Below are 11366 nucleotides of genomic sequence, written 5' to 3' on the forward strand. Positions count from 1 at the left end.
TTATTCTCTTCCTCTTTGCCATAAAATCAGTCATGGAGCTTGAGAGTCTCTGTTTCTTTTTTGTTGTTGTTTCTTTTGAGACGGAATCTCACTCTTGTCGCTCGGGAGCCATCTCAGCGCATCGTAACCTCTGCCTCCCGGGTTCAGGCAATTCTCCTGTCTCAGCCTCCTGAGTAGCTGGGATTACAAGCACCTGCCACCACACCTTGCTAATTTTTGTATTTTTAGTAGAAACAGGATTCACCATGTTGACCAGGCTGGTCTCGAACTTCTGACCTCAGGTGATCTGCCAGCCTCGGCCTCCCAAGGTGCCAGGATTATAGGCATGAGCCACCGCACCCAGCCGCGAGTTTGTTTGAACTAATGCCTGTATGACCTTGTCTTTGTCATGACCAAGCACCAGTTACAGCAAAAAGTGTCCCTCATGACCATTTATTTTATGTATATATATATATATTTTTTTTTTGAGACAGGGTCTCACTGTGTTGCCCAGGCTGGTCTTGAACTCCTGGGCTCAAGTGATCCCCCACACCTCGGCCTCCCAAAGTGCTGAGATTATAGACATGAGCCACCGTGCCTGGCCTACGACCACTTACTTGTCCCAGGTCTTGCTGCTATTCCTTAGTGAGATCCCAGAAGCAGAACACACCGTACATGTGATGGGAGAACATAGGGTAGGGAAAGGAAGACTCTCGTGGAATCTTACATGTTGGAGCTGTTTGAGGGCCCGGGTTCCCTAGCTTAGCACCAGATCATAGAGGAATTCTGCTTTTTTCAGTTACATCAACATTTCAAACTTTTTAGTCTGAACTCTTCAGCCAGCATTCCAGCCAGCCCCACCTCCTGGGTTCCCTTCTACCTCTCCCTCATCAACCATAGCAGGTCCCCTCGACTCAGTCAAGGCTATGGGCGTTTCCATCTTTTTTTTTTTTGAGGTGGAGTTTCGCTCTTGTTACCCAGGCTGGAGTGCAGTGGTGCAATCTCAGCTCACCGCAACCACCGCCTCCCGGATTCAAGTGATTCTCCTGCCTCAGCCTCTCAAGTAAATGGGATTACAGGCATGTGCCACCATGACCGGCTAATTTTGTTTTTTTTTTTGTTTTTTTTTTTTTTTTTTAGTAGAGACAGGGTTTCTCCATGTTGGTCAGGCTGGTCTCGAACTCCTGACCTCAGGCGATCTGCCCACCTCAGCCTCCCTAATTGCTGGGATTACAGGTGTGAGCCACTGCGCCCGGCCTGGTTTCCATCTTTACACTGACTCCAACGTGAAAAAAGTGCCCAGACCAGAGCCCTCCTTCCTAGTGGACCATCAATTTCTCCACAGAAGCCTTCAGTAGAGCTGCCAGTGCTCTTTCTGGAAATTCACGTGATCTGTAACTCAGTGACATCTTCATTTGCACGGTCCCCTGCTTTCACATGTATTCCCGTGCATAAAGACTTCGGGGGAAGAGTGGCTTGGATAGAATACAGATCACAACAGACTTGGGATCCCAGAAGAGACGCTGAAATGTTGAAGTCATGTCTACGAGAGTGATCTGTAACAGATTTGAGTGGAAAGTGACATTCTTGGGTCCAGTCTACCAAGTTCTCAAGTCCAGGATGTGAGAGGCAATTTCATGGCAACACATAAGAAAAAATATTCAGCTCTGCACCCTGGCTCATGCCTATAATCCCAGCACTTTGGGAGGCCGAGGTGGGAAGATTACTTGAGCCTAGGAGTTCAGGGCCCGCCTGAGCATAGCGAGACCCCATCTCTACAAAAAAAAAGTAAAATTACCCAGGTGTGGTAGCATGCACCTGTAGTCCCAGCTACTCAGGAGGCTGAGGTGGGAGGATCACTTGAGCCCAGAAGATTGAGGCTGCAACGAGCCATGGTCATGCCATTGCACTCCAGCCGGGGCAAGAGAACGAGACCCTGTCTCAAAAAAAGAGAGAAAAAAAAAGAAAAACTATTCCATTTGAGATGACTTTGCAAGTTCAGTATGTGTAGCATGAATTAGGTGTGATTACTGTGAAAGCTAATTTGGTCCTGAGCGCTGGAAGGAGGAGTAGCCTTTTTGCCAAGAGATGTGCTGGTCTGTGCTATGCTATGCATTGGTTAACACTTAGTTGGGGCATTGTTTTCTGTTCTTTTAAGACATTGACAACCTGGAGTATGTTCAGAAGGATAAACAAGGTATTGAGTCGTATGAGGAATAATACATGGAGGAGAAGGTCAGAAACGAGAAATCTTGGAGTTTATGTGCGCCAGTTTTAAATGTTTGAAAGGACTATACAAGGAAAGGGCATTAAGTTCTTGTTTTCTGTGATTCCGGAAGGCAGTAGTGAGAAGCTTTCACTCACGTCCAGAGAGAACTGTCTGAGTTGTTCAGAACAGAAATGTTTGCCTCAGAAATGTAATGAGTTCACTGTCACTGGAGGTGTGTAAGCAAAGGTTTGACAGAGACTTAAGATGTTAGGAACCTGCCCTGTGGTGCTCAGTCTACCTCGTACAGGCCTTGATGCAACCACCAAATCCTGGAATGTCAGAGCTGGGAGGGACCCCTCTATACTGGCCTCTGATCCAGCTCTTTGATTTTACAAATAAGAAAAAAGTCTTTTACACTGTGTTGGTGCCAAGTACTGCCTTTCCTTTGGCTTTATTCAGTGCAGTTGACTGCAGGAGAAAGCCCTGTTCTAGTACCTATGGAGCTTGCCTTATGATGCCCCTAACTTGGCCGCGTCTGTGGGTGCTGCCTGTGCCTCAGCGTCACAGATGACTCAGGCCAGAGGTCCAAGTCCTGTGAGCGTGGCCCAGCCCGCCAATAGCCAGAAGGCCACGTCTCAGTGAACCCAAAAACCACAGAGTCTGTTTCTTGGCTCGTGCTGGAAAGCCCTGCTCCCAGCAGGTCTGTCCTGGCCTTGGTTCTTGTAGCATGTACTCATTACCTGTTGGGAGACTTTGTATTCGAGCCACGAATCCAGCTCTTCTCCCAGGAGGTGATTTGAAAGGAAGGAGTAAAGACCAACTTCAAAGCCCCTTCCCCTCCCATTTTCCCTGTTAGATTTGTAGCCCAGTGTTGGCCAGGCCTGGGAATTGGGTAATTCATAGCTACAGCTCAGATTCCCGGAGCAAGTTTCCACCCCAGGCCTCCACGCACACCTCAGCTTCAGACACTCCATAAAGCTTTTGGAGCTGAAATATTTTCTTTTCTTTTTACTTTGGTGAAGTAGGTCATTTTGAGTGTGAAGTATTGTGTTTTCCCTTTTTTCTCCTTTCCCCCAGAAGTCCTGTGGTTGAAAAGTTACGGACATAGAATCTATATCCGTGACTATGACATTATTCAACTAGAAGAGTGATTTTCGGGGAGAAACGACCGAAAACTCTGAGAAGAAGAGAATTACTGACACATTAGGCTTTTAGCTGATCCACGTTTAGGGACCAAGGTGACGATAGAGACAAACCCAACCAGATGTTTAATTGTGATCGGCTGTGCTGATAAACAGCTGGTCCCATGGGAGGGCCTTGCCCTTGCCTCCTGGCTCCTCCAGAGAGGTGCCCCCTGTGTTGCCAGTCTCCTGACGTTTTGAAACCTGCATCTGCCTGTTGTGATGAGCATAATTTTCAAATGGCAGGACTTACAGATCCAACTCAGAGTGGCCTCACCACCCCACTCAGTAGTCCCAGCTGACTGAGTACTCTGCCATTCTGTTTGCCTTAAAAATGTTCATCTTTGCTGGGTGAGCTGGCTCATACCTGTAATCCCAGCACTTTGGGAGGCCCAGGCAGGTGTATTGCTTGACCCCAGGAGTTTGAGACCGGCCTGGGCGACATAGCAAGACCCTGTCTCTGCAAAAAAAAAATTTTTTTAAAATTAGCCATGCATGGTGGTGCACACCTGTGGTCCCAGCTACTTGGGAGGCTGGGGGAGGAGGATCACTTGAACCCGGGAAGTTGAGGCTGCAGTGAGCCATGATCGCACCACCACACTCCAGCCTGGGCATCAAAGCAAGACCCTGTCTCAAAAAAACGAAACAAAACATAATGTTAATCTATGTTAGGAAAGTTTTAAAAGGCGCCAGGACCATTGGTAAAACTGATGGCTCTCCGTTGAAGGAGTTAGCTCTTCTGTGGAGACAAGCAAACAGGTGACTCCAGCAGTTTGCTCCCAGTCATTCTTAAGTTGGTCTGTCATTTCACCCCCTCCTCATCTTCCTGGAGCTTCTGAGGCCCCCCCACTTCATGGTTCAACAGTTGTCTAAGCAGACTTCTCCACAGTTTTGCAAGCTAGTCCCTGTGTTGTCCTGGCCACTGGGGAGCCCTGATTTGAGCGTGTCGTTCAGCCTCTTGACTGTGGGTATTGATTTCAGCCCTGTGCTCCCCGTGCTGCCTGGCTTTCCATTTAGGAAAGAAGCCTAGGAAAAGCCCATGCTTTTCTCTTTGGGCCTTCACGGTTTGTTTTTTTCTTTCTTTTTTCTTTTTTTATAGAGGCTGACCTCGAACTCCTGGGCTCAAGCAGTCCTCCCACCATGGCCTCCCAAAGTGCTAGGATTACAGATGTGAGCCACTGTGCCTGGTCCTAGGCCTGCATGTTTAAAAGAGGTTCTTGATCAGGCACGGTGGCTTACGCCTATATAATCCCAACACTAAGTGGAGACCGAGGCTGGTGGATCACTTGAGGCCAGGAGTCAGAGACCAGCCTGGGCAACATGGTGAGACCCCGTCTCTACTAAAAATACAATAATTAGACCGGGCGCAGTGGCTCATGCTTGTAATTCCAGCACTTTGGGAGGCCGAGGTGGGCAGATCACCTGAGGTCAGGAGTTCGAGACCAGCCTCAACATGGAGAAACCCCGTCTCTACTAAAAATACAAAATTAGGCAGGCGTGGTGGTGCATGCCTGTAATCCCAGCTACTTGGGAGGCCGAGGCAGGAGAATTGCTTGAACCTGGGAGTCAGAGGTTGTAGTGAGCCAAGATCGTGCCATTGCACTCCAGCCTAGGCAACAAGAGCAAAACTCTGTCTCAAAAAAAAAAAAACAATAATTATCCAGGCGTGGTGGCAGACCCCTGGAATCCCTGCTACTTGGGAGGCTGAAGCAGGAGAATCAATTGAACCTGGGAGGTGGAAGTCACAGTGAGCTGAGGTCATACCACTGCACTCCAGCCTAGGCGACAGAGCGAGACTCAGTCTCAAAAAAATAAAATAAAAAGCTCTCCCTTCTGCCTCCTTGACCAGAGACCTCACTGCAGGGACTCTCTGGGCGTTTCCTCTTGAGCCCAAATCAGCTGAGCTGTGGTAGTGAGTCCTGGGCCCATTCCTCCCTCCCTGCAGAGTTGGGGGATTTTGAAATTATCAGGCATGGGCAGGGGCCAAGGCAGGGCGGGTGAATTCCTCTGCAGCCTGCTCTCAGCGCTTGGCCACATTTGATCATTCACTCACATGGATGTGCGAGGCCTGAGAGTGAGTCTCCGGCGATGGTAGAGCCACCTTATTGAAATAGCATGTTAGCATTTAAACAATATTAATACTATTTGACTCATTAACTATACAAAGGCCAGTTAAAGTGCTTCCATGTGTGTGCTGTTAGTTCTGGCGGGCGACTCCTCAGATGGCTTTATGTGGTTTCAGACAACGTTTTAGCACATTCTTAAAATACCCACAAAAGCCTTTATGTAAAAACTCATAAATGCAAACCACATAAAAATTATTTTTTTCCTTGTTTCATGTCATTATGATCAAAGTACAGTAGGTAAGAAATAAATTTTCAAAAACGTGTTGTGGTCCCTCTTTAATTAATGCTTCACGCGCAGAGCAGAGCCATAAACCAAGTAGTGGGGGCGCTGCCCGAGCGCCCTGCAGTCACCTCCCACCTGAAGGTCCCGGAGCTGTCCTGACAGCACTCGCAGGAGAGGCTGGTGCTTCTGGGCGATTCTGAAACAAGCCTTTCTAACCATGCAATCCTCTGCTCCCTTTGTCTCGGAATGTCAGGTTGAGACTTGTGGCTGCTCCAGTCCCTGGAGATCCCTTTTGGTGAATGGAATGCAAGCCCATTCTTGAATTATTGTAGTGTCTGAGCTGTACCTGCAGAGGCCAGGTCTCAGCACGTCTGACTTACCTCAGTTGGAGCACCCCGATTCAGAGAGGGAACAGATTCAAAGCGAGAGACCAGCCACGCCACCTCTAACTCTGTCGCCGTTGTTTCTTTATTAAAAGTCAGATCAACGGTAAATTAGGATACTATCCGACTGAATACTATCCTTGCTGTTAAAAATGATTATGGAGATCATGCGGCTCCATGGAAAAATGCTAATGATTCTGTGCCAAGTGTAAAAAGCTGAATTCAGCGTGGTACTCTTGCTGTGCTTACGGTTATATAAAAATGCATCTGGACTGGAAGGGAATTTGGAAAAATCAGATTTATGGGATAAGTTGATTTATGGTATTGTGGGCTAATTTTCAGATTTCCTTTTTTAAAAAACAATAATGTTCCTGCAGTAAGTTTTAAAATTGTGGGTAAAAGAATAGTAACCCCACAAGGAGGTCACAATTGAGTTTGCATTTTTACCTCCCCTGGCTCCAGCATTTGAAACTTTAGACCTGGTCACTGTGGCCCGCCAAGGAGAAGCTGCCTGTAGTGGGAGCCAGGCCACGGGGTGGGACGTTGGAGTGGAAACGGCCAGTTCCACCCTATAAAACTTTAATGCAGTTGTTTTATTTTTCTGGAAGAAATGGAACACTCAGGGATGGGACTGAGGGGAAGCAGCCGTGGGCCACCTGGTGCTTTTGAACTGGTTGCCGGAGGGTGTCGACAGTGTCAGGCCGTCGGGATTTCTCCTGGTTCCCCTCCAGGGCAGCCTGACCTGCCTCTCCCCAGTGCCCCAGCACACAGAGGAGAGCAAGCCTTGGGCGGGCACAGCACCGCAGGTCTGTGTGGATCTGTGAAGGAGCGGAAGGGTGAAATGCCCCTGGGCTGCAAGCCTTCTTTCCAGAATGGCCAAAGGAAAGAAGGAATTATTGGCCCATCCTTTTTGCCAGCAAAGTGGGGTTTTTTTGTTTGTTTTTCTTCCCCCTCTTTTGATGTGGGGCTGCTCTCCCTGTAAGCTGGCTGAAAGGGAAAACCGTGTGCTAGAACCAAGCCATCTGTCGCCAACAGGAAGGGTATTAGCAGGTCTGTTCTGAATTGCTCTTCTCTCGGTAGTGTTGATGCGCCTCGTAAGTTAACCTGCAGGAATCCAGGAGAAGAAGCCAGAAAGGCTCACGGAGCCCATGCTGCCAGTCATCTGAGCCCTGCTAAACCTCAGGTCCAGCAGGGGCTGTCAGTCCCTCTCCAGGTGTTCCAGGAACATTCCAGAATGGCCTGATCTCTCCAACTCTGTGTGGGGCTGGTCCAGACCAGGAGGGCCCTGTGGAGGCAGATGGAGCCTTGGGCCCTGGACCAAAACACTCATCAGCTTAGCTCGCCTTGCCCCAAGAAGGGAGAGTTTCGAGACAGACTGGAATAAAGGAGATGATCTTCTGGAGTGGGGTCTCTGAGTGCCAGTATTGGCCGGTGTCCTGGACGTCACCTCTGCCAGCAGTGAGCTCTGAGCCCCACAGGTGCGTCTGTTCATCCAGTGGTCCTTTTCCTCTCGAAGGAAAGGATGCCTGTGCTACACCTTGCCAGAGCCAGACCCTTCCCCACCCTGTGCAGTTTGACCAATGATGGGCTTAGCATCTGGCACCTGACACATCCATCCCACAGGTGTTCCCTGAGTGGCACTTGTGTTAGCCAGGCAGTCCTGCCCTCATCTGCCCTCCTGCAGACTCGCCTGTGGACGCACCATGGTGTGTTCAGTTTGATAGCTTAATCACAGTGGGTAGTGCCATAGAGGGAACGGGACAGGATGTGGTCCTGCCGCAGGGAGCCCTCGGGGTGGGGCCAAGGGTAGCCCACCTGAGTATCAGCCCCCTGGATGCTGCACAGGTCTGAGGGTTGGAGTGAGGGCAGACCAGCCAGGGCACCCTCATTCTCCTGGGAGGATGCTTTGCCTCCTTGGTCTGTTGGTCTCTTAGTTACCTTACACTCTGGTGTCTTCGCGTACTGATTTTTCACAAAAGCTTTATAGTTTGGAACAGTATGACTTACTGCTGTCAAATTGCAAAAAAAAAAAAAAAAAAAGTACAGAGAATTCTTGTGTACCCATCACCCACATTCTGTAAATATTCACATTTACCATGTGTATTTTTTATTATATAATAGCTTTGGGGAGACATAATCTACAGATACATGTTAATTTCTAGTACTTAATTTTACATTAACTGTTTGGTAGGTGTCTACTTTTCCTAATTGTTTGTCTCTCAACAGCCATAGAAAGTAGATTAAGTCCCTAAAGTCCATGTTCACGCCACTGGTCCCTTAGTAAACAGTTGGACGCATACATGCGTGAGCATAGCTCATAGCTGGGGCTGGGCCTGCTAGAGGTGTCGTTGGGTCTGTCTGACTCCCAAGCCTGGGCCCACCTTCCCAGCTGTCCGGGGCTGAGGGCGGTGTGCTCCCAGAATACGCCTGCCGCACCAGGGCTTTGGGGCTTAATAGGGGTCAGAGAGGCCCCAAACTTTCTGATAAAGATGTGCTCACCGTGAGAGATGAGATTGCTCACAGTTTCATTGGTTATCAGCAGAGATGAGATTTCTCTTTTTGGGGCTTAATTGGGGTCGGAGAGGCTACAGACTTTCGCTACAAGAAATGAGATTTCGCTGGTTATCACCAGCATTTGCAGTTCCCATCAGCTGACTCCACCCCTCACCTCTGCTCACGGCAGCCCCAGCGAGCCACAGTAGTTGACCTGGGTCTGTTGGGTTTGGGATCCCAGACTGATTCCCATTTTTCATCTAACCTTTTCGTTCCCTCTTCTATTTGATTGTAATTAGAAATCCCTCTTCCATTTGATCATAATTAGAAATGTTTCTGGGCCAGATGCAGTGGATCACTTGAGGTCAGGAGTTCGAGACCAGCCTGGCCAACATGGCGAAACCCCATCTCTACTAAAATTACAGAAAGTAGCTGGGCGGAGTGGTGCACACCTGTATTCCCAGCTTCAGGAGGCTGAGGCAGGAGAATCGTTTGAACCTGGGAGGTGGAGGTTGCAGTGAGCCGAGATGGTGTCACTGCACTCTGGCCTGGGAGACAGTAAGACTTCATCTCAAAAAAAAAAAAAAGAGAGAGAGAGATGTTTTTGTATTGACTCGGATTTGAGGAGGAAGCACTGTCTCAAGCTGAGCCCTTCATTTCCGTCTAGCGCTTTGTAGGAAGTTGCTCCGAAAGACCAGCTGGAGCCCTGGTCTGCCAGGCTCAGGAGGGATCAGCATGTAGGGAGTTTGTTGCGGTATTTTCTCATCTGCCCTGTAACCCAAAAGACAGAAATATCGAACAACTGTGGTCACTCCAGTAGTCATGGCCTGCACGGATTGTCACTGGATGTCACTCGTGCTGCGTTCTTTATTTGGGAGGAGTGTGACGCCTAGAGAGGTCCAGTAAGCCAAAGACCACAAAGCTAGAGGAGGTGGCAGAGCCCAAACTCAAGTTCATCTTTATGATGCCTAAACCTACTACGCCCCCAAGAATGCTGCACCCCCTCCCCAAGCCAGAGAACGATCAGAACACACCCAAGGATCGGCTCCCATAACTGTTGCAGGGAGGACCCCAAATCCCAGAATCTTTGCTGAGCAACAGCCTGGGACCCAGGCTGATGATCTGTCCTTTAGCATCTAACAGGCACATTGGCCTATTTCCTGCAGGTATTTTGAAGGCGGCGTCTCATCTGTCTACCTCTGGGATCTGGATCATGGCTTTGCTGGAGTGATCCTCATAAAGAAGGCTGGAGATGGATCAAAGAAGATCAAAGGCTGCTGGGATTCCATCCATGTGGTAGAAGTGCAGGTACCGCTTCCCAGCAGCTGGTGGCCGGGGCCACTAAGTACAGAATCACACCAAACAGTGCCGCGCTGCTTTCTAGCAGATGCAGTGAGGAGGATGCTGTGATCTCTGAACCCCTAATTCTGAGAAATGCCTCCAAGCCATTTGGATAAAGATAAGTCAAGATTGCAGTAGTCATTGATGATTAAGTTCCCAAAAGAAATACACAATTACAAATGTCCCTTTAAAAACCAGTTGGGATTTTATAAGAAAGACAATATTGTGAGGCCGGGTGCAGTGGCTCACGCCTGTAATCCCAGCAGTTTGGGAGGCTGAGGCAGGCAGATCACTGGAGGTCAGGAGTTCAAGACCAGCCTGGCCAACATGAGGAAACCCCACCTCTACCAAAAACACAAAGAAAATTAGCCAGGCTTAGTGGCAGGTGCCTGTAATCCCAGCTACTTGGGAGGCTGAGGCAGGAGAATCACTTGAACCTGGGAGGTGGAGGCTGCAGTAAGTTGAGATCACACCACTGCACTCCAGCCTGGGTGACAGAGCAAGACTTTGGCTCCAATTTAAAAAAAGGTAATATTGTGATAATGACCTAGGAAGGGAGATATTAGGATGACCCTGAATTCAAGGGGCCACTTCAGGCTCTCCCTCAGCTCAACAGATCTCTGTCTTGTCCTTCCAGGAGAAATCCAGCGGCCGCACCGCCCATTACAAGTTGACCTCCACGGTGATGCTGTGGCTGCAGACCAACAAATCCGGCTCTGGCACCATGAACCTTGGAGGCAGCCTTACCAGACAGGTAGAGTTACCCGCTCATAGCCAGTTGCCAGTGCCCACAGGTGCTGGCCTCAGCGCTGACCTGCAGAGATGAGTGAGCAGGTGCCCTAGGGTAAGCATGTTCAGCCAGCTATAAATCCACCATCTAAGTAGGGCTTCGCATTTTCAAATGAAAGCTCTCTGGGCTGTGCAAGGTTGCCCATAGCTGCTGGCACGCTGCTGGCCTCCTGCTGAGGGAGGTCAGGTGCTGGCGTGGCTCCTCCTTACTCCTCAGGGCACCGCACATCCCCGTGCTTCGGCTCATGTTGTGCTGTGAGAAGTGGTGCTTGGCTCTGTTTGCCTTCTCTGTGGCCATGCCCAGCCCATCAGTCAGGCCAGCTCTCTGGGAACTGCTTACCTGAGCTCAGAGTGTCTGCACCTTGCTGCCCTCAGCCTAGTCCAAGGACCAGCATCAGCATCACCACAGAGCTTGTCAGAAAGGCAGAAATGTCAGACCCCCCCCAGACCTAGTATATCAGGATCTCTATTTTCACAAAATTCTCCAGGTAATGTGTGCGCACATTGAAATTTAAGAAGTGCCCTACTGGATACCTCTCTCTCATCCATCTTTTATTTGGGTATCTCTAGCAACCCTTCTCCACGACGTTGTTCCCAGGTTCTGTCTAAGGCAAACTTGGACTTGGACTGGAAGGTACTGCC

General features: G+C 49.3%; 1 protein-coding gene across 4 annotated transcripts in view; it reads left to right on the forward strand.

Moving 5' to 3' along the window:
- The window catches only part of CAPZB (capping actin protein of muscle Z-line subunit beta), a 151597-nt gene that overhangs the window by 122769 nt on the left and 17462 nt on the right, over positions 1–11366 (forward strand). For all 4 annotated transcript variants that reach the window (XM_033228069.1, XM_033228070.1, XM_033228067.1 and 1 more), the window contains exons 5-6: positions 9761–9902; positions 10573–10689. In XM_033228069.1, coding sequence (XP_033083960.1) covers positions 9761–9902; positions 10573–10689 — 259 coding nt within the window. The remainder of the gene's footprint in view (positions 1–9760; positions 9903–10572; positions 10690–11366) is intronic.

This window comes from Trachypithecus francoisi, unplaced genomic scaffold (assembly GCF_009764315.1).
Source record: "Trachypithecus francoisi isolate TF-2019V2 unplaced genomic scaffold, Tfra_2.0 Lachesis_group12, whole genome shotgun sequence".
Classification (NCBI taxonomy): Eukaryota; Metazoa; Chordata; class Mammalia; order Primates; family Cercopithecidae; genus Trachypithecus; species Trachypithecus francoisi.